General features: G+C 43.3%; 2 protein-coding genes across 2 annotated transcripts in view; both read right to left on the bottom strand.

The window, feature by feature from the left end:
- Nucleotides 1-5,521: 5,521 nt before the first annotated feature.
- LOC311111870 (inactive serine protease PAMR1-like) lies at nucleotides 5,522-20,181 on the bottom strand. The gene is made up of 13 exons (XM_084154778.1): nucleotides 20,114-20,181; nucleotides 19,733-19,851; nucleotides 15,152-15,331; nucleotides 14,202-14,327; nucleotides 10,990-11,104; nucleotides 10,577-10,794; nucleotides 10,230-10,337; nucleotides 9,495-9,695; nucleotides 9,008-9,235; nucleotides 8,507-8,573; nucleotides 7,831-8,072; nucleotides 7,116-7,432; nucleotides 5,522-6,412 (listed from the first exon to the last, which is right to left on the bottom strand). The coding sequence occupies exons 2-13, from the start codon at nucleotides 19,845-19,847 to the stop codon at nucleotides 5,840-5,842; spliced, it is 2,490 nt and encodes an 829-aa protein (XP_084010904.1). The 5' UTR covers nucleotides 19,848-19,851; nucleotides 20,114-20,181; the 3' UTR covers nucleotides 5,522-5,839.
- A 2,450-nt stretch (nucleotides 20,182-22,631) lies between these two features.
- LOC311111884 (cryptochrome-2-like) overlaps nucleotides 22,632-24,101 on the bottom strand; it is a 24,683-nt gene continuing 23,213 nt past the window's right edge. Inside the window, exon 12 of the mRNA XM_084154795.1 lies at nucleotides 22,632-24,101. This exon is cut by the window's right edge and continues 284 nt beyond it. The gene's annotated coding sequence lies outside the window, so the exon portion shown is untranslated.

The raw sequence follows: 24,101 nt of genomic DNA, 5'->3' as shown, positions 1-24,101 counted from the left end.
ATCGCGTTTGCTAGCGAAGAGATTTGTTGTGGCAAATGAACTTGGGCTGGGAATTGCCAGGAACCTCACGATAAGATATATGCATCAGCATTGCGAGTCTCATGATTCTATACGTATTGCGATTCGATACTGTGATTTTATTGCGCACCATATGTCTGTTGCAGAGGGATCAGAAAGCCATGAGAACGAGTTTTGATCAGTCATGGAAATAAAAGTGCTGAAAACAAATTGGCTCCCAATGTGAAAAGATTGAGAACAAGCTATGAAGGAACAATAATGGTGTTTTGGTGCAGGTACAGCCAACTAGCGCTAAAATATTGCGATATTGTCAATACAGTATATCGTAAAGTATCACTATGTAACTCGATTTCTTTCACCCCAATCCCTCAAATTAACGGTAAATAACTGAATTGTTTGCCCCACATTTAGCTAAGATGATTAGCTAGCCAGCTAAAATGTTTTATTTAGTTAGCAGTCGCATCTACAATAGTTTACTGTCAATAACATGTCTCCAAAAATGACGTGGTGTCTCCAATTGTGTTGACATTTTACAATTGCGATGCGCATCCATGAGTATCCACTTTCTGTAGCTCAGCTGGTAGAGCATGGTGCTTGTAACGCCAAGGTAGTGGGTTCGATCCCCGGGACCACCCATACACAAAAATGTATGCACGCATGACTGTAAGTCGCTTTGGATAAAAGCGTCTGCTAAATGGCATATTATTATTATTATTATTATTATTATTATTATCTGAAGAGAGCCCCGAAACATTGTGTGCAGACATTTTATGCAATAAATGAAGTAGGTTGAATCTAGTAGTTCTGATCTTCTGATTGGTCCTGATGAGTTGGGCGAGGTCCCCTCCAGGCTGCTGTCACTGTTGCATTGGCTCTGAGTCGGGTTCTCTGTCTTCAAATGTTCAGCCTAAGAGAGGGGATTTTTGTGTGTGTGTGTGTGTGTGTGTGTGTTTAACAGTGATGTGTGTGTGTGTGTGTGTGTGTGTGTGTGTGTGTTTAACAGTGATGATGTGTGTGTGTGTGTGTGTTTGTGTGTGTGTGTGTCCTCAGAGCAAGAACTCGTGAGTTGGAAGAACTGAGAGGCCTATGGCGTGGGTGTTGTCCTTGGCCACCTGCTGACAAGGCTGACAAGATAGGACCCTTTTGTCCATTGTTATTGGATAGGAACAGAACTTATAACCAGCTCCTGACCTAAATAGATCTTAGCACAACATTTTACTCAACATATCATATTCCATATTCACTATAACAAATATATTTACTACGACATTAGCAAGAACCGCCACATCCTCAGCCGGCTAATCCAGTGTGTGAAGTTTTGCGGAGTGTTTGAGTTAGCTTTGCGAGGCAAAGATGAAACTGAGGGCTCCACCAACCCTGGTAAGCCAACACTTTTGAGATCAGTCAATAAATGCTTCTGGTATTGACTTATATGCTGCCCCTGTCTTCATGTTGTTGCTGGACATATCTTTTTTAAAATGTGTGTAGGTCACCTAAATCATCAGAAAAATTGCCCCTCCTGAGAATTTTTTCAGGAGCCGCCACTGCTAATAAATAAGCATGTTTTTCTTTCGATTATTTAATTACCTACAGTACATCATGTTATTTCAAGTTATCCCTTTGAAACGCAATATCACATTGTACAAAAATATTCCTAAATTGGGCATGCCTATAAATTGGGCAATAGAAGGCGTCTAGGGTTTATGTTAACTTTGATTGTGTTCGATGAAAACTATAGACGTTTCCAATGTTGTACGCAGCGTTGTATGCAACTAATCGGGAGTGACGAGTGTGTTCATGTAACAGTAATATTGTCCAAATTCTGCTTTTAACAACCATTAGAATTGGTAAAGAAATATAATAATTATGCATGCCAACATATTGGGCAATAATTAAGAGAAGGCAAGTGATCGTGTCAGGCGAAAATTATATCAAACATTTTATCATTGCAACATTTGACATACTGTAGAGTTCACAGCTGGCGATGCCTCATCGCGATTGTTTATTCCCAGTCATTTGCAACAATGTCAATGAACGTCATCAATATCTTTCCTTTGGATACCTCAAACTTTCGTGATTACCAGCTGAGAAACTTTTATGGGTTGATTTTACTCCTATAGCTCAGAGTTTTTTCGGGGCTGGGAGGTTTTTTAGTCTTAAAACCGGGTTTAACGGGATTCCTAGGACCTTTTCTGAGATGCTTTGTGGATATGGGCCCAGATATTGAAACTTTCACTCAGACATAGGCCTTGAATACTCTGAAAATGAAATCCTTTCAAATCTGTGTTCAATGATGCAAGTGAGTAGTTTCATTCAAGGGCAGCATCAGGTCTTTCCCCACAGCTTCTACTCTTACTATTCTGTTAGTACAGGAAAGCCTTGCACCTCCCTCTCTCCAGCTCAGACAAACACTCAGGTGTTAGTATGCAGGTGTGTATGTGTGATGGAAAGGTGTGGGGAGGGAGGAGGTTGTACTCCAAGCTAAAAAGCAATGGATTATCAGGCTTCCATCACCATTTACAGTATCATGACATTTACATTTTAGTCATTTAGCAGAGCGACTTACAGGAGCAATTAGGGTTAAGTGCCTTGCTCAAGGGCACATCGACAGATTTTTCACCTAGTCGGCTCGGGGATTAGAACCAGCAACCTTTCAGTTACTGGCACAACGCTCTTAACCACTAAGCTACCTCCAAGTGAAAGTCTATAGCAGGGGTATTCAACTCTGACCCTACGAGGTCCGGAGCCTGCTGCTTTTCTGTTCTACCTGATCATTAATGTCAGACACCTGGTGTCCCAGGTCTAAATCACTCCCTGATTAGAGGGGAACAGTGAATAAACGCAGTGGAACTGGCTTCTACAACCAGAGTTGAGTTTGAGGGGTCTAGAACGATCACCTAACGTCCCATGGATCTCTATTAAAGATACATTTGGTTTTCATTATAACAAGAGCATTACTTAACCGCAAGGCCACTAAACTGGTATGGTGTCTTCCTGAGTATCACAATTAAATCACAATTATTTTTTATTTTCATTGGTGTGCCTACCCCACTTGAGCAAGAATTTGAACAGTTATTACATGACTCATTGATTTAGAGAACAGGAACAGAAGCTTCAGTACGTCATTCCAACCATTTCTCAAATACATTAGATTTGGGTTACCCGTTGATATCCACACTAACCATGGTAGTGACTGTTGCTATGGCAGCATGCACGGGAAGAATCTCAATTGCATTTCCTTGACTCCTCGCGTCCTCTCTCCTCGCCTCCTTCTCAAAACCCCTCTGACCTTCTCCTCCAATGGGTCTTGAGAAGGGGGCGAGGAGAGAGGACGCGAGGAGTCAAGGAAATCCAACTGAGAATCTCCCATTGTGTAATTCCATTGGCTGTAAGGGTGTCATCCTGTTCTGAGGAGCTGGGGGGAAGCTGAGGTGTCTGTCTGAGTCTGACAAACAGACATCCTGTTCTGAGGAGCTGGGGGGAAGCTGAGGTGTCTGTCTGAGTCTGACAAACAGACATCCTGTTCTGAGGAGCTGGGGGGAAGCTGAGGTGTCTGTCTGAGTCTGACAAACAGACATCCTGTTCTGAGGAGCTGGGGGGAAGCTGAGGTGTCTGTCTGAGGAGCTGGGGGGAAGCTGAGGTGTCTGTCTGAGGAGCTGGGGGGAAGCTGAGGTGTCTGTCTGAGGAGCTGGGGGGAAGCTGAGGTGTCTGTCTGAGTCTGACAAACAGACATCCTGTTCTGAGGAGCTGGGGGGAAGCTGAGGTGTCTGTCTGAGTCTGACAAACAGACATCCTGTTCTGAGGAGCTGGGGGGAAGCTGAGGTGTCTGTCTGAGGAGCTGGGGGGAAGCTGAGGTGTCTGTCTGAGGAGCTGGGGGGAAGCTGAGGTGTCTGTCTGAGGAGCTGGGGGGAAGCTGAGGTGTCTGTCTGAGGAGCTGGGGGGAAGCTGAGGTGTCTGTCTGAGTCTGACAAACAGACATCCTGTTCTGAGGAGCTGGGGGGAAGCTGAGGTGTCTGTCTGAGTCTGACAAACAGACATCCTGTTCTGAGGAGCTGGGGGGAAGCTGAGGTGTCTGTCTGAGGAGCTGGGGGGAAGCTGAGGTGTCTGTCTGAGGAGCTGGGGGGAAGCTGAGGTGTCTGTCTGAGGAGCTGGGGGGAAGCTGAGGTGTCTGTCTGAGGAGCTGGGGGGAAGCTGAGGTGTCTGTCTGAGTCTGACAAACAGAAGGATAAGGACGGCAAATCCTCTGAGTGTTTCCCAATGACTGACAGCACATGTTTGACTGTCTGCAGTGAGGCTCACATTCGCTCACACAGACACGCAGATACACACAACACACATTCACTTTCACACTTACATTTAATGTACACAGTACGTACAGTATAATAGAGTATAGTACAGTATAGTACAGTATAGTACAGTATAGTACAGTATAGTACAGTATAATAGAGTATAATAGAGTACATAGACCTACTGTACATAGGGCTCGACAGTTCAGTACAGTGCCGTACAGTGCAGTACACACATACATTCAACAAAATTTTTTTAATTATTATATTATTTAAATTATCCAAAATGTACAAAAAGCTTGCATTTAACCCCGGATGAAACAAGGATATGATATGGTTATGATATGATTATGATATGGTTATTTTATGGTTATGATATGCTTATGATATGGTTATGACATTTGCAGTCAACATTCTCCTTGGGATGAGTAGTAAATCAATATACATCATAGTAATTAGTGGTAAATAAATACTGAACAAAAATATAAACGCAACAATTACAGTTCATATAAGGAAATCAGTCAATTGAAATCAATTCATTAGGCCCTAATCTACAGATTTCACGACTGGGAATACAGATATGCATCTGTTGGTCACAGATACCTTAAAAAAAAGTAGGGGCGTGGATCAGCAGCCTTGGCAGCAGATAATGGGGATCCATAATAAATACAAATACGGTATCTCTGTGTAATCAAATTGCCATCGATACAATGCAATTGTGTTCATTGTCCGTAGCTTATGCCTGCCCATACCATAACCCCACCGCCACCATGGGGCACTCTGTTCACATCGTCGACATCAGCAAACCGCTCACACGACACCATACACGTGGTCTGCGGTTGTGAGGCCGGTTGGACGTACTACCAAATTATTTAAAAAAGACATTGGAGGCAGCTTATGGTAGAGAAATTAACATTACATTCTCTGGCAACAGCTCTTGTGGATATTCCTGCAGTCAGCATGCCAATTGCACTCTCCCTCAAAACTTGAGACATCTGTGGCATTGTGCTGTGTGACAAAACTGCACATTTTAAGTGACCTTTTATTGTCCACAGCACAAGGTGCACCTGTGTAAGGATCATGCTGTTTAATCAGCTTTTTGATATGCCACACCTGTCAGGTGGATGGATTATCTCAGCAAAGGAGAAATGCTCACTAACAGGGATGTAAACACATTTGTGTACAACATTTGAGAGAAATAAGCTTTTAGTGCATATGGAACATTTTTGGGATCTTTTATTTCAGCTCATGAAACATGGAACCAACACTTTACATGTTGCGTTTATATTTTTGTTCAGTGTACATAATAGTAATTAGTGCAAAATATACATAATAGTAAATAGTGCCAGGGATGACTGTCCTCCCCACATCTCGTCTTAGGAAGTTTCCAATTGGCTCAGCAGAATACACTGCCAAGCGCTTAGCCCTGCCATCTATTTCAGGGAACTCGCAGTGAGGAAGTGAGTTGTTAGAAAATAAAAAACAGACTGTCAATGATGGTGACAGTGGCTGAGACATGGAGTCAAATCAGAGATCTACTTCATGTTTTTCTCTATCCAGTCTTTGAAGTTTTTTATCCGGGCATGGACTGTGTAAAGCACTGGGCCACAGTTCCATGTCTCATAACCAAAACTTTCTAAAGCCAGAAGCTCCCAGACAACACTATTGTCCCCCTGTCCCTCCGAAGGACCCGATGATGGCTTAGTGGCAGGAGATGGTATGATTGTGATGCCTGCACTGACAGTGGGACAAGGCTTGGTGGGATTGAGAGGGTGGTGCATTGTACACAGCATATTGTCAGTGATGGTGACAGGGGCCCCGCTCAGAGCAAACTGCCTCTCGCACTGAAGGACATCCCCCAGCTCGACCACTCCAGTCTGGGCTGTCTCGCCGGCTACGCTGGGTTTGGAACTGGACCTTGAGTCAAATGCAAGGAGCCAGCCTGTGGCATAGCCCTGTGTGGCGGTCACCTCCCCGCCTTGCATTTTGGGGAGACACACGGGCAGCACACGCTCACTGATCTTGGCCTTGTCCCGTAGCTTCAGAACAGCCAGGTCTGAGTCCAGTGTCACAGGATCGAAGCTGGGATGAGCCAAGACAGAGGAAACCTGTTGGATCAGAGGAGACATGAGGAAGATCGAACCAAAATGAATGCCGTGCAGAGAGTTAGAGCAGTGGCAGCTTGCTTGGCTCAGTCTAAACACATAAGTGCCCCAGCATGCAACTTGGCAGGACCTAAGCACAGCTTACTGACTTGCCATGTGCATTGAGATTTGGTCAGTGCGGTTGGCGACAACACTCCTACAATCTGTTCTCTGGAGGGGACAAGTGTTTGTGCATAACGCAAGGAGGTCTAATTGTTTAGGACAAATTCCCAACCTTAGTTTCCAACATCTCCCATTGACATGACAATATATTATTTATACCAGTGTGTCATACAGATGTAGGATCTTAATTTGATCACCCTGTTGAAGGAGAACAGTGCAGAAAGGTAAAACTTGTAGTGTATTTGAGGTTTAGAAAGGCTTCTGAAGTTTGTAATTTCCACTTTGAAATGCCAGACTTGATTTTCCCTTACATAAAGTGTATCACGCCCACACTTTTACGCCCTGTGTAGATACAGCTGGGCGGCGCACAATTGGCCCAGCGTCGTCCGGATTAGGGGAGGTTTTGGCCGGGGGTGCTTTACAAGTAGGCAGTCGTTGTAAATAAGAATTTGTTCTTAACTGACTTGCTTAGTTAAATAAAGGTTAAATAAAATAAATACAAAATAAACAGCATCCCCCCTAGCCTAGCATCACTCACACCCACCTGCAGTTGTTGCAGTGTCTTCATCTGGCCCTGGCTGTGTATTCCCATCACCACTTTAATGTTGGTTGGATCTACCCACTGGGGCTTGCCCACTCCTGCAACCACCAGGCAGTGACCTGCCACCAGCACACTGAGCTGGGTGACTAGAGCTCCACTGCACGCCAGCTGCCAAGGAGAGGAGGCCTCCTCTGGTGCCCCCTGTAGGCTAGAGCCAGCACTGCGGATGCTGGGGAAGCGTAGGTAGATGGCTGCATGCCAGGGCCAGCCAATCTCAGTGAGGTTCTGAGGGCTAAAGGCTGCTGGGAGTTGACCACACACTGTCACAGAAAGAGAGAGGAGTAGGTGTCAGAGATGGGAGAGGAAATAGGTTGTTTTCTGACTATGTTTCTAACCTCCATGTACACCTGCGGAGGCAGGTAGCCTAGCAGTTAAGAGCGTTTGGCCAGTAACCAAAAGGTTGCTGGTTTGAATCCCCGAGCCAACTAGGTGAAAAATCTGTCAATGTGCCCTTGAGCAAGGCACTTAACCCGAGAGTCTGCTAAATGACGTAAATGTATCAGGGACACTTGTACAGTGATTAATGTGTACTAAATTGTATAAATGGATCCAATAAAGTTGGACCATATTCGAAAAAACGAATCTGTTCATTGGCTGACTAAGTTTGAGTACATCTCCCTTTCTTTGCAGCTTTTCTATGAGTCAGTGCTGCCCTCACCTGGCGAGCAGGAGACATGACGCCCACTCCACCTGCCTGTCTTCAGACAGGTGCGCCGGGGGCTACCACGGTGTTGGTAGAGAGGGAGGGCACACGCATAATCAATGCTGGTGTACAGGTGGTGGAAACCACGGGGTAACTCCCCCAGGGTAGGGTCTTGGGTGCTGGGAAGCTTCCCCGAGGAGGGTGGGTCATAGACCTTATGCCTAGACGAGGTGTAAAGCCTGTGGACTGGACTTTTCCTGTAGTAGGGGACAGAGAAGGTGTCTATGGACAAGGAGAATACACTTAACAATGGACACGTTTAAAATAGATATAGAATAAATGTTTACTGGGAAGTTATTGTCTGTAAAACACGTGTCAAACTCATTCCACGGAGGGCCGAGTGTCTGCGGGTTTTCGCTTCACCCTTGTACTTGACAGAGGAATTAAGGTCACTAATTAGTAAGGAGCTCCCCTCACCAGGTTGTCTAGGTCTTAATTGAAAGGAAAAAACTAAAACCTGCAGAGACTCGGCCCTCTGTGGAATGAGTTTGACACCTCTGCTGTAAAATAAAACCTAATCCACTCTAAAAACCAGTAGCAGTGTTTAAATTCACCCAAGGTGCCGGCTTTGTACAGATTGACATACAAACAGTCAGAATGAGACATATAGTAGTGTTAGTACGGGTCATACCTGGATGGGGCCATTGGCTTCACAATCTTGTGTCTCACCAGCTCGGATACCTTAGGCTCTCGACAGGCTGTGGACACAGAGAAAGAGCACTTAACCACGTAATCAACAGTATTGTCCAATAACCTAAACAACAACACTAAAGCACTGTACAGTCTGATGTTATTTAAGCAATAAGGCCCAAGGTGGTGTGGTATATGGCCAATATACCACGGCTAAGGGCTGTTCTTAAGCACGACGCAACATGGAGTACCTGGATACAGCCCTTAGCCGTGGTATATTGGCCATATATCACAAACCCCCGAGGTGCCTTATTGCTATTATAAACTGGTTACCAATGTAATTAGAGCAGTATAAATACATGTTTTGTTATACCTGTGGTATACGGTCTGATATACCACGGCTTTCAGACAATCAGCATTCAGGGCTCGAACAACTCAGTTTATAAATGTGGATAAACATGTGCAGGGGTTTTATCCAACTGACTGATTGCTGTCAGTATACCTCTCACACACAGTGGTCGCCGGCCACTCCACGAGCCGTCTGAGAGACAGGTGCTCCGGGAGCCTCCACTCAGGATGTAGGAGGGGTTACAGAAGTAGTCCACTGTGTCAGGACCTCCCCCAGAGCCCCGGACCAGCTGGAGGTAGCCATGGTGCAGCCTGGCTGGAGGAGGACACCCCCCCGGGCCTCTGACTGGGTCCGCACCCCTCTGACTGGGTCTAATGGGCTCTGGGAGAGGTGAAGAGAGGGAGGAGAATCATGTATTGAGAAATGTACTGGTCATTCAATGGTCTACCAGGACTCTGTCACGTATGTTCATTCCTTGTGTACTCTCTTCTTGTTTTCATTGTGTAGTTTATTTTATTGACACGTGAGGCATCATCTAATGTAATGTACCTGTTCCATCAGTACTCATGTCTGCTTCATTCCTGTCTGTGCTGGGGATCAATAAAGTTGATCCATTCATTTCCATGATCTTGAACTTTACCTTTATCTACCTTTCCACAGATGGGCACTGTGCCACTCCAGGTGGCATTGGGCAGGCAGGTCCTCTGTGGGGTGCCAGTCAGTGTGTAGGGTGGGTGACACAGGTACTGAACAGCCAGGAGTTCATCCCCCAGGCCGTACACAGAGAGGAGCTCTCCGTTCACGGGCCTCGCCGGCAACACACACACCTGTCTCCTAGCAACTGGAAGGAGAGAGAGAGAGAGAGAGAGAGAGAGAGAGTGTGGTCTGTGTAGAAATATTATATCAACCATCCCCAGTTTGGTCTGGACTCCTGAAATGACCCTGAAAGCGCCCTCTTTGGCCTCATGGGTGGAATGTTAATATTTGTATTAAAGATTTTTTTTTTTTTACTGATGAAAATCCAGTGTTTCTATGTAAAACAGTTTTGTTATATTTCAGTCTTCTGTGTATATATAGTGTAATATTGGGATGCAAACTCAAAATTGAAGACATTTCAACTCTATATCTGACATGGTGCAGGTGTCTTCTTTTTAAAGCCCATAACCATGTGTGTGAGGTGTATACTTTTTTTTCAGAGTAGATTTGTTTAAGACGACCAAGAAACACTCTGTGTGACCCTGATTTTAACCCACTGCAGTAAAAGGTTATCCTCCCAGCAAGCAGTAGAGCTAGGTTTTATAATACCTGAATGAAATGAATAACTCACTTTGTTTGGTGGGGAAATTAGGTTATTGGGAGCAGACGGATCACTAACCATTCTCACAGAGTTGACCTGTGTAACCTGCCAGACATGCACAGCGAAAAGACTGTACTGGGTCCCGGAAACAGGTGCCATGGTGCTGACAAGGGGAGGGGCTGCACGCTGCAAGGGAGCACAACATATGAAACAAACAGACAATTAGACAAATTATTAATGATAATGAATAATAATAATTTCAATAAACAGACAGGATGAGCGACAGACAGGATGACTGACTGACCGACCGGCTGATGGATTAAAATCATTTAAATAATATTGGCCAAAATATAACCATGTAAGGACATGCAACAATCTATGCTAAAGTGTTGTTCATGATGGCAATAATCCCTGCCTGTAGCTACCCGAGATCTCCTGAAAAGTGGCAAAGAAGCCATCAAAGTTGTTGTAGCCGTCTGAGACAAACAGGACGTGCAGCCTGGTTCCAGAGGTTCTGATTGGTGGAGGCAGCTCATTCCCACAAAACCGGCCAATGACAGGGGAGCTCAGGCTGTCACCATCCCGCAGCTCCACGTAGTCATAGTGACAGTTGAGGTCAGGCTCTAGACTAAGCATGGAGAACCTGGACGGAACCAAACAAGGTCTTGGTTATGATTATGTTCGGCTGTTAAGTAGGAGAAGATACAAATCTATATCCGGTGTCCATGGATTGTGACAGACAACTTCCTCATAGAATACCATTCAACTTCATGAAAACCAATGAGCGATTCAATGATTTTTGACGGTATAGTACAGTATGATCAATTCAGGGACCAACCTGAGCTCCACGTTCTCCCCTCTCTCTACCTGCACCCTCCACTCACAGTGCGCATTGATGGGGTAACTCTCCAACATGATGTGGCCCTGGGCTCTACGAATCACCCCTCCACATGCTAGGAACAAGAACACATACTCTGAGCTCACATGATGCAACACAAAAAGATTGTAACATTTTTATGGTTTGCAGCAAGTCATTACATTTTTTTGTAATGAACAGTGTTGGGGAAGCTACTCTGAAAATATAGTTTACCAAGCTACCAATTACATCACATTGACAGAAGTTAAGCTACACTAAAGTTCTAAACATAGTTTACTTAACTAAAGTTACATATATAAATCTGAAATGTCATAGAATACAAAATTGCAAGAATAGATCACTCTGGAGTCAGATGATAACAGAATGTGTAATATAGACTATTAAACATAAGAACTTTCTAGTGAGAATTAGGCAGGTCTGATGCCGAAAAAGAAAGGACATTATTGTCTACTTCACACATTTTCTTTGTGCAAAAAAAGTAGTGTAGTTCCAGTAGTTAGCTACACTACTACATGGCTATGAAGTAGTGTAGTTCCAGTTGTTAGCTACAATGCTACATGGCTATCATTTTTACATTTTACATTTTAGTCATTTAGCAGACGCTCTTATCCAGAGCGACTTACAGGAGCAATTAGGGTTAAGTGCCTTGCTTAAGGGCACATCGACAGATTTTTCACCTAGTCGGCTCAGGGATTAGAACCAGCGACCTTTCGGTTACTGGCACAACGCTCTTACCCACTAAGCTACCTGCCGCCCCATAAAGTAGTGTGTAGTTCCAGTTGTTAGCTACACCGCTACATGGCTATAAAGTAGTGTGTAGTTCCAGTTGTTAGCTACACTGCTACATGGCTATAAAGTAGTGTGTAGTTCCAGTAGTTAGCTACACTGCTACATGGCTATAAAGTAGTGTGTAGTTCCAGTAGTTAGCTACACTGCTACATGGCTATAAAGTAGTGTGTAGTTCCAGTAGTTAGCTACACCGCTACATGGCTATAAAGTAGTGTGTAGTTCCAGTAGTTAGCTACACCGCTACATGGCTATAAAGTAGTGTGTAGTTCCAGTAGTTAGCTACAATGCTACATGGCTATAAAGTAGTGTGTAGTTCCAGCAGTTACATTTGAAGTCGGAAGTTTACATACAACTTAGCCAAATACATTTAAACTCAATTTTTCACAATTCCTGACATTTAATCCTAGTAAAAATTCCCTGTCTTAGGTCAGTTAGGATCACCACTTTATTTTAAGAATGTGAAATGTCTGAATAATAGTAGAGAGAATTATTTATTTCAGCTTTTATTTATTTCATCACATTCCCAGTGGGTCAGAAGTTTACATACACTCAATTAGTATTTGTTAGCATTGCCTTTAAATTTTTTAACTCGGGTCAAACGTTTCGGGTAGCCTTCCACAAGCTTCCCACAATAAGTAGGGTGAATTTTGGCCCATTCCTCCTGACAGAGCTAGTGTAACTGAGTCAGGTTTGTAGGCCTCCTTGCTCGCACATGCTTTTTCAGTTCTGCCCACACATTTTCTATAGGATTGAGGTCAGGGCTTTGTGATGGCCACTCCAATACCTTGACTTTGTTGTCCTTAAGCCATTTTGCCACAACTTTGGAAGTATGCTTGGGGTCATTGTCCATTTGGAAGACACATTTGCGACCAAGCTTTAACTTCCTGACTGATGTCTTGAGCTGTTGCTTCAATATATCCACATGATTTTCCTTCCTCATGATGCCATCTATTTTGTGAAATGCACCAGTCCCTCCTGCAGCAAAGCACCCCCACAGCATGATGCTGCCACCCCCGTGCTTCATGGTTGGGATGGTGTTCTTCGGCTTGCAAGCCACACCCATTTTCCTCCAAACATAACGATGGTCATTATGGCCAAACAGTTCTATTTTTGTTTCATCAGACCAGAGGACATTTCTCCAAAAAGTACAATCTTGTCCCCATGTGCAATTGCAAACCATAGTCTGGCTATTTTATGGCGGTTTTGGAGCAGTGGCTTCTTCCTTGCTGAGCAGCCTTTCAGGTAATGTTGATATAGGACTCGTTTTACTGTGGATATAGATACTTTTGTACCTGTTTCCTCCAGCATCTTCACAAGGTCCTTTGCTGTTGTTCTGGGATTGATTTGCACTTTTCGTACCAAAGTACGTTATTCTCTAGGAGACAGAACGCGTCTCCTTCCTGAGCGGTATGACAGCTGCGTGGTCCCATGGTGTTTATACTTGCATACTATTGTTTGTACAGATGAACGTGGCACCTTCAGCCGTTTGGAAATTGCTCCCAAGGATGAACCAGACTTGTGGAGGTCTACAATTTTTTGCTGAGGTCTTGGCTGATTTCTTTTGATTTTCCCATGATGTCAAGCAAAGAGGCACTGAGTTTGAAGGTAGGCCTTGAAATACATCCACACCTCCAATTACATTTACATTTACATTTTAGTCATTTAGCAGATGCTCTTATCCAGAGCGACTTACATGAGCAATTAGGGTTAAGTGCCTTGCTCAAAGGCACATCGACAGATTTTTCACCTAGTCGGCTCGGGGATTAGAAACAGCGACCTTTCGGTTACTGGCATAACGCTCTTACCCACTAAGCTACCTGCCGCCCTATTGACTCAATTGACCCAATTGACTCAAATGATGTCAATTCGCCTATCAGAAGCTTCTAAAGCCATGCCATTGTTTTCTGGAATTTTCCCAGCTGTTTAAAGGCATAGTCAACTTAGTGTATGTAAACTTCTGACCCACTGGAATTGTGATACAGTGAATTATAAGTGAAATAATCTGTCTGTAAACAATTGTTGGAAAAATTACTTGTGTCATGCACAAAGTAGATGTCCTAACCAACATGCCAAAAGTATAGTTTGTTAACAAGAAATGTGTAGAGTGGTTGAAAAACTAGTTTTAATGACTCCAACCTAAATGTATGTAAACTTCCGATTTCAACTGTAGATACACTGCTACATGGCTATAAAATAATTAACTGCTGAAACGGTACCAAAATTTCAATTCAGTTCAACTACCACCAAGCTACTGCAAAATGTAGTTACAATACTAGTTGAATTACACGTAGTTCACTACTCCCCAACACTGGCAATGAAACAAGTGAGAAACTCCCCAACACTGTAATTTAGAAAACGCTCTACCCCTGAAACAGCTTACTCACTCTTGCAGTCTCCACCTGCCCAACCCTGACGACAGTCTGTACAGAATCTCCCTCGGATGAAGAAATCGTCCTTGGCCTCCCACGTCCCATTGTGACAGGTCTTACAGTTCTCAAACAGACTGCAGCCTGAGGGAAGAGCAGAAACAGGGGGACCAGTGGATCAGACCAGCGTTCCTGCAAGCAGTTAAATGACATGCAATTTCAACCAATGTTTTATCACTTTTAAATGTTTGATTAATTAAACGTTAATAAATCCGTAAGAAAAAGTGAATAAACGACTTATAACCGGTATAAATCCTTGTATGTACATCTTAACGTAAAGCGTTATCATCATGTGAAGAATAAGAAGAAAAAGGTCAGTGTGCAAACAGTTGTATTGGGTAAGAAAGCTGGAAGGGAGTAACAGGGAAGCAGTAGAGGCACAGATTATAAGAAGGAGCCAGATGTCTCACCGGATGTATACATCTGAAGCGTCCGTTTAGAGCTTCTTCTCACCACCAAATATGGTGATGAGAGGAAGTCCAATGGCGGGAAGTGGGAGAAAATTGAGCTAAATGAAACTTGGCGGACATTCTGCACATTTTCTCATTGATAAAACATTCGATCTCAATACAGTTCTCTTCCCAAAATTACAATCTGTACAGAGTGGACTACGTGTTGTAGACTTTACCCTTTGCCAAAGTTTTTAAAAATGGTGTCGTTTAGAAGGAATGCAACGGCGAATTGAATTATTGCACATGCACACTTCACAAAGAAGGCGTTACCTAGCAGAAATATGCAAATATATGCTAAAACCCACCAATAGGATCTCACTAGGTCATGCTTGGTTCTGCCCACCTCCTTGCTTGTTCTGTCCACTATGCTTCATTTGCTCCCACTAGAAACGACACCGATGAGATATCTTGGGTTAGTTACCAGTATCTTTGGTAGAGGTCTGATAGGTTGTTTACCAGGGTGGATGATGCAGGGGTCACACTGGTCCAGTTCATTGCGGCAGCAGGGGACGGAGTACCCGACCCGTGCACCCTGGGAGGGACACCTACACTGGATCAGGTGGTACTCACAACAGTCCCCACACATGTGGTTCCACTCTGAGCTGGGACACTTGTCATCCACCACACCTCTGGAATCTAAATCAAAGCAATCAGTCAATCAAATGTATTTTCTAAAGCCCATTTTAGCGTGGCAGGTTAGAGCGTTGGCCAGTAACCGAATGGTCGCTAGATCTAATCCACGAGCCGGCAAGGTGAAGAATGTGCCCTTGAGCAAGGCACTTAACCCTAATTGCTCCAATGGCTGTCCCTGGTCGTGACGCCACTCCCCTAGGGCCTCTCACATACAAACACATTTCCAATTCACACATGTATTAATACACACTTGTACAACACATGATACCAAGCCTAAACTCAAAAGAACAAGCAATGCCGTATCAAGGGAGTTTCACATTGAGACCGGCATGTTGTGAACCCAACATGTCATGAGGCACGGCGTTCATCTGTCTAGAATTACTGCTTCTGTAAAATAACATGCTCTATAGTCTACATGAATGCACGTTTTGATTCATAACATTTCAAAATAATATTTAGCTACAGTTTGAACGCAACTCAAAGCAAACACACCTCAACTGTATCCTCCCTGTACTGGAAGAGTGTTTTTTGGGGCTAAAATTATTTGTATAAAGCTTATTTTTGCTATCCCAGAGATCTGGTTATCACGTTTGCTTGAGTAGGGCTCTAATGTGTTTAACCTGGTAGCCCAATTCTAATCTTTTTTTTTCCCACTAATGGGCTTTTGACCAATCAGATCAGCTCTTTTGCCAATGATTGGGGAAAAGATCAGAATTGGGCTGCCTGTGTAAATGTAGCCATAGCTACATAATAAACCAGGTAGTTTGGATCCTGGATGCTGATTGGCTGAAACAGCATTCCAGCAGTGTGTACAGTGGCTTGCGAAAGTATTCACCCCCCTTGGCATTTTTCCGATTTTGTTGCCTTACAACCTGGAATTAAAATTGATTTTTTGGGGGGTTTGTATCATTTGATTTACACAACATGCCTACCACTTTGAAGATGCAAAATATTTTTTTATTGTGAAACAAACAAAAAATAAGACAAAAAAACAGAAAACTTGAGCGTGCATAACTATTCACCCAAGTAATTTTTTTCATTTCACTTCACCAATTTGGACTATTTTGTGTATGTCCATTACATGAAATCCAAATAAAATGTCATTTAAATTAGAGGTTGTAATGGAACAAAATATTTAAAAAACGCCAAGGGGGATGAATACTTTTGCAAAGCACTGTATATTAGACAATATGCCACGGGTATGATGCAAAACTTCCTCCCTGTTATATTTATGTTGGTAACCAGTATATAATAGCAATATGGCACCTCAGGGGTTTGTGGTATATAGCCAATGTATCACTGCTAAGGGCTGTGTCCTAAGAACAGATTTTAGGCGTGGTATATTGGCCAATATATCACACCGCCTCGGGCCTTATTGCTTAAGTATAGCATGTGTAAACTGGAAGAGGGTTTAAGGGTAGCAATCCTCTGTGAGACTATAATTTGTTTGATACCTCTCATCAACTTCCAGGTGTCTTGTGGCAAGTTCTATGTGAGAGACAAGAAAAAAGGACCCAATGTGATTCTATGCAGTGATTTTACAGCTCTCTGTTGACTAACTCTGCTGAGTGGGTTAATCCTATTGGAACAGGGGTAATGTGCTTGAATCGTAAATTCATGGTTCAAAGTTCATTACCTGCTCCCCCAGGGGTCATTACAATAGCAAGAAACCCCCCCAAACGCAATCTAACCCTATCTCGTGATGGTGCCAAAGACGTGTCTTTTACCCTCTACAGACTAAGCCCTGTCTAAGCTGGGGTTCTACTGAGCTATTATGAACTGTTTTAAGAAGGTCATACCAAGGATCATTTAGCAATTTGATTTGAATTTTTAAGACCCCTTGAAGTATAAAATACTACCTTGCCAACATCATGCAAAGCTGTCATCAAGGCAAAGGGTGGCTCCTTTGAAGAATCTCAAATATATATTTTTGGTTTAACATTTTTTTGGTTAATGCATGATTCCATATATATTATTTCATAGTTTTGATGTCTTCACTATTATTCTACAATGTAGAAAATAGTAAAAATAAAGAAAAACCCTTGAATACATATATATACATGCATACATACATTTGAAGTCGGAAGTTTACATACACCTTAGGCAAATACATTTAAACTCAGTTTAATAATAGTAGAGAGAATGATTTATTTCAGCTTTTATTTATTTCATCACATTCCCAGTGGGTCAGAAGTTTACAAACACTCAATTAGTATTTGGTAGCATTGCCTTTAAATTGTTTAACTTGGGTCAAACGTTTCGGGTAGCCTTCGAAAAGCTTCCCACAATAAGTAGGGGGAATTTTGGCCCACTCCTTCTGACAGAGCCGGTGTAACTGAGTCAGGTTTGTAGGCCTCCCTGCTCGCACACACTTTTTTAGTTCTGCCCACACATTTTCTATAGAATTGAGGTCAGGGCTTTTATTTTAATTTTTTTTATTTCACCTTTATTTAACTAATTAAGCCAGTTGAGAACCAATTCTCATTTACAACTGCGACCTGGCCAAGATAAAGCAAAGCAGTGCGATAAAAACAACAACCACACAGAGTTATGTGAAGGCCACTCCAATACCTTGACTTTGTTGTCCCTAAGTGTTAACCTCTTATGGATCAGACCCTTTTTTTCAATTTTCGCCTAAAGTGACATAACCAAATCTAACTGCCTGTAGCTCAGGACCTGAAGCAAGGATATGCATTTTTTGATACCATTTGAAAGGAAACACTTTGAAGTTTGTTGAAATGTGAAATTAATGTAGGAGAATATAACACATTAGATCTGGTAAAAGATAATAAGTGGCGCAGTGGACTAAGGCACTGCATTGCAGTGCTAGCTGTGTCACTAGAGATCCTGGTTCGAATCCAGGCTCTGTCGTAGCTGGCCGTGACCGGGAGACCCATAGGGCGGCGCACAATTGGCCCAGCGTCGTCCAGGGTAGGGGAGGGAATGGCCGGCAGGGATGTAGCTCAGTTGGTAGAGCATGGCGTTTGCAACGCCAGGGTTGTGGGTTCGATTCCCACGGGGGGCCAGTATGAAAAAATAAAAAATAATGTATGCACTCACTAACTGTAAGTCGCTCTGGATAAGAGTGTCTGCTAAATGACTAAAATGTAAATGTAAATGTAAAAAAACTTTTAGATTTAGATTTTGGCCACTAGATGGCAGCAGTGTGTGCAGTTTCAGATTGCAATACTGGACTATTTTGTATCAAGTCTACCCAAATATGCCAAATTGGTCAATTTATACATTATCAAGTACATAACTCTAGAGAACATACAAAAATTATATGGTAATACAAAATGTAAGTTTACACACTCCCAGGAATGTCATACATGATGGATCATTAGCTTATATACCAACTTTCACACATCTAGATGGCCGGGCGGGGTGGGTGTGTATCCAGAGACAGCAGGGGTTCAAACTGTAGAACCCAGTTCCTACATTTGAATACAAAAATGGATTTCATCAAACAAAACTATGCTACATTTTATCTCTGGGACCCTTAGGATGATAAATCAGAGCAAGATTACTGAATGTAAGTACATTATTTACCTTCAGAGGTACCAGTTGCCGTGATTAGTTTTTGTTGTTGTTGTGCACTCTCCTCAAACAATAGCATGGTATTATTTCACTGTAATAGCTACTGTAAATTGGACAGTGCAGTTAGATTAACAAGAATTTAAGCTTTCTGCCCATATAAGACATGTCTATGTCCTGGAAAGTTTGCTGTTACTTACAACAGTCATCCTAATCACATTAGCGCACGTTAGCTCAACCGTCCCGTATACGGGACACCGATCCCATAGAGGTTAATTAACTACTACAGTCATACATATTCTCATTCCAGTCTGGTCAAAATGAGTGTGGCAATACACAGACATTTTCCCCAGCTTTCTAACAGCAGAGAAGTTAAAACCCAGACATTACTTAGTATGTGACCAGAGAAGTTATAACCCAGACTTCACTAGGTACAGTATTTGGACCTGAGAAGTTAAAACCCAGACATGACTAGATATGTGGACCAGAGAAGTTAAAACCCAAACTTGACTAGATATGTGGACCAGAGAAGTTAAAACCCAGACTTGACTAGATATGTGGACCAGAGAAGTTAAAACCCAGACTTGACTAGATATGTGGACCAGAGAAGTTAAAACCCAGACTTGACTAGATATGTGGACCAGAGAAGTTAAAACCCAGACATGACTAGGTGTACCCATATGACTCAGAGGGGAAATTAATTACTCAGCAACTGCAATTACAACAAAAGCAAAACTCTAACAATGGAAGTCCTGGGAACACTTCAGAATAGGGAGGCTAACACAAGTTACAGCATGCTCAGTAGGGTAATACATCTGAATTAAATGTGTAATCGTCAGTGTATGATGAAATCATCGCTCCAGCTCTTACCGTGGGGCCAGGCACTTCCATGGAGGCAGAGTAGAATGACACGGAGAAGAAGAGGCAGGAGGTGTCTTGGTTGCAGATGAGGGGGCATCGGCGCCCTCTGGCTCACCAGAACCATAGAGCTAGGAACCAGAACAGACATGATGTCACTGAGGAGTGACAGGAGTCCGGAATCTAAAGTGTTCCTATTCAGAACGCTCCACATCAACCCCACTATCCTCTCTTTCTCTGTGCTCTAGATGTGACGCAGCTGTTGAGGAGATCACTCACACACACCACACTAAAGAGAGAGATTTAACCCTTTCTTTTCACCAGGAGTCACACTAGCATTCTGCACTCTCTCTCTCGCTCTGTAATGATGGACAAGCATCTATGCGTACTCACCATGCATCTGGACTCTCCAGCTTCTGTTTTTACAGACATGCCATGTGGAGTTCTGGAGCTCCAAAGGAAAAGGGGCGTGGCTGCATGTTGGCATGTTGAGCGTTTGAGGGAAAACACGGTCACTTTTAATGGAGCAAACAGAGATGGTGATACTTCAGGGAAATAGTTTTTCCATCTGTGTGTATGGCGGGTGAATTCAGGGAAGCCTGAATCAGGATGCCATTGTACTGTAACCCCCTCAGGCTCTGGCCTGCAAGATCTGCGGGGGAGGCCATGCCAACAAACACTGATAAGCAGAAATATCATTCCTGTTCATAGAGTTATGTCTATAGGACTGAACCTGGGCAAAGCTTCTGTAATGATGACAGTGTATTATCTACTAAATGGCCCCAGGCAATGGGGCGGACAGGCACTGCACAGCTCATTGCAATCACACTGTTTATTTTCCATTACCTGGCTTGGATACAGTTTCCATGTTGAAAAATCTCCCTTTTTCCAGGCATTGCATCCAGATGGGACTCAAGAGTTCAGATTTTAACTGACCATAAGGACCAGAACCATTAGGTTTAGTGGACATTTGCCTTCTACTTCTAGAGAAGCTTGAGAAGAAACCAAATACTTTATGTACTATAATTTACAAACCCTAGCCTGTAACCCTTCGACACTTGTGTACAACGAAACACAAAGACTATAAAATGCCTTAGTAAGCTAAATACATAACCAAAAACAGTCTTGGAGAATCGACTACAGCCAAGGTAAAATGGAAAAATCATGTAGGTTTCTATTTTGAGTGGACCATCCCTTTAAGCAATATGGTAACAGCTTAACATTCCCTTTGTGAATTATACACACCTGAAAGACGAGACAAGAGCCACCTGGTGGTTATGTATATAAGCAGCATTTAATTAGAAATAAAATATTTTACACTTTTACAAATTAAGTAAAAACACAATTTTGATTTAGAATACATCCATTTTACAAAAGAAACATACATTGAGTAGCCATGAGGGGTAGAAGGATAAAGGAGAATATATGACAGAGTGACTTGGGGTTACACCGGACGACAACACATTGACGGGTCAAACAGCACAGACTGCCGAAACAGACTCATGAGATTAGTTTTGACTCACGAGTCATGCGAGCACAATGACTCTTTAGCATTGAAGCAACGGTGAACCAGAGCCATATCTAAAGATCTAGTTTATAATAGAAAATATATATAATAATCTCTATACATTTCTCTGTGTGTTCCATTGCTATGATTCAACAGTTAATTGCTATACTCGGCGCAATCCCTTGTGCTATTTGACAGACCAATCAACAAATCATTTCACATTAGAACTTATTGATAGAACTTGATCAAATGTAACTGTGTAGTTAGTACAACAACAAGGGGTATGGATTATATTTGACCCTTTCCTTCATTTTACACTGTAGGCACAATAGCAGATTTCCTCTATATGGGACTTGGATCAACAGCACTGTTAAGGGCTTTTCACACTACTGACCCAAGACAAACAAAGCTGTACTGAGCTGGCCTGGTTACAAATCCAACATAGTTGATGGCACCATGCTGAAAAGGACAATGTGATCAGAGCCAGCAGTTGGGGTAGGTACGATAGTGTTAAAAGGGTATTTGTTACTGGTCCACAATGCTTCATATTGTACTAAAATCTCTGTGCTGAGTTAGCACAGAAACACACGCCATGTCACAGACATTCATACCAACGAGTCTGTTTTTAAGAAGTAGTGGTGATCGAACATACTGTATAATAAAGTGCTTTACTTAAAGTGACAGTTCACACCCAAAATCTAAACTTCGTGAGACGTTTGCAAGTGGACAATGGAGTGCTAGTCGTTCTCGTTCATGTATAGTTGTAGAGGTTGAGGAGGTCAGCTCTATAGAGGTCGAGGGCAGTCTCTGAGAAGGCAGCCATGCCATGCTAGGTGGTAGTCTGTCTGTCTGTTTTACATCCTTGTATTGCGTTGGAAGACTACCAAACAAGCAGTGGTAACCAGGCTCTGTCGTAGCCGGCCGCGACCGGGAGACCCGTTCACCAATTCACACGACGGGAAGATTAGCACCCTCATTCATCAATATCAAAAGAGGAGAATTTAATCTGTGTATTTTACATTGCATTCATAATCTTACCAAGAAATCCATGTTAGACAATGCACATTTCCACTATTCCCATAGTAAACTTTGGCTTTCAGTTGAGTCACGTTACCAGTCAGATCCCTAATCCACTCTAACGAAGGGCCCTACCTCTAACGAAGGGCCCTACCTCTAACGAAGGGCCCTTCGCATGCAGGTAAGTGCCAGCCTTACGAGCGTTTTGTTTTAGACCAATCAATACTTTAATGTAAGCTGACACCTAAAGTTAAATCGATTTTCTCTCACATAATTAGCCTTCATTAAAAAGCAAACGACAGCTAAGCTTAAGCAAACTTAAAGCAGAATTGATGTAAGCTTATCAGACTGGAATGTGTTGTATGCTGTGTTATATGCGAATCAATGCGATGCAAATGGAAAAAAAACTAGGACAATGGAAAAGGAGTCTGGCTCCAGTAATCTCTTGAAGCCAGTCAGATTGTTGCAAAATCAAATTCAGGGATGTAGCTCAGTTGGTAGAGCATGGCGTTTGCAACGCCAGGGTTGTGGGTTCTAAAATAATGTATGAACTCACTAACTGTAGGTCGCTCTGGATAAGAGCGTCTGCTAAATGACGTAAATGTAAATGTAATTGAAAAAGTTGGTAGAACCACGAAAACCCTTGGTGAGATGGAAGGGATAAACTAACAGTTCAACACTAAATCAACCTTTGGATCCCAGGGGAGAACTAGCAGTGACTCGTGTGGTGTAACATCACTAGTAGTATGGCATAGCACATAGGGAGAGAGTAGATAGATGCCCCTCACGCGAGGTGTCCCCAACCTTTCCTCCTCGAGACACGTTGGTGAGGACATCACAGGTTCTTCCACTCACCTATACCAGAGAAAGCACAAGCTAAAGATGGTTTCTCTTTGGGGCGACCAGTAAGCAAATGCTGCTAACCTGATTTTGACCGAATTGCTCTGATTTCATGACAAAATGTCAATTTAATGTCAAACTTGTATATAAAAAAAAAAAATACATCTCAAAACCTCCGGAGATCCTTTGGAACAGTCTTGTGGCTCTATAGTTCGGGAATCCCTGCCCTAACCTCAAACGCCAGTCCGATGCCCCCTGACACCACATCTCTATAGTTTGGGAAGCCCTGCCCTAACCTCACACGCCAGCCCGATGCCCCCCGACACCACATCTCTATAGTTTGGGAAGCCCTGCCCTAACCTCACACGCCAGCCCGATGCCCCCTGACACCACATCTCTATAGTTTGGGAAGCCCTGCCCTAACCTCACACGCCAGCCCGATGCCCCCCGACACCACATCTCTATAGTTTGGGAAGCCCTGCCCTAACCTCACACGCCAGCCCGATGCCCCCTGACACCACATCTCTATAGTTTGGGAAGCCCTGCCCTAACCTCACACGCCGGCCCGATGCCCCCTGACACCACATCTCTATAGTTTGGGGAGCCCTGCCCTAACCTCACACGCCAGCCCGATGCCCCCTGACACCACATCTTATGTGAACTACTGTAGGCCTATGTGGTGAGCTGGAGGTCAATCGCAGCACACCATTTTACAATCTTAGCCAATGAGAACACAGCTAGAGCAGAGGACGTTCATAATAGGGAGTTCTTTTGACAAACGAGGAAGTGAGTCAAATACTCTACGTGCAAACTGAGGCACGCGACAGGGGCGTGACATATTACCATTAGGATTCCCTTCATACCATGTGTCAAAAGATACACGGCTACAGGGTGAGGCTTCCCTTAGCCCTAAACCACACCAGCACAGAATAGAACCACACACACAAACCTCGGAGAGTGAACTGATCACGCTCTCGTCAATAGAAAAACGGTTACTGATCTTCTACATAAAACACA

This window comes from Coregonus lavaretus (genome assembly GCF_964263955.1).
Source record: "Coregonus lavaretus genome assembly, chromosome: 37".
Classification (NCBI taxonomy): domain Eukaryota; kingdom Metazoa; phylum Chordata; class Actinopteri; order Salmoniformes; family Salmonidae; genus Coregonus; species Coregonus lavaretus.
This window is presented reverse-complemented; position numbering and strand designations above follow the sequence as displayed.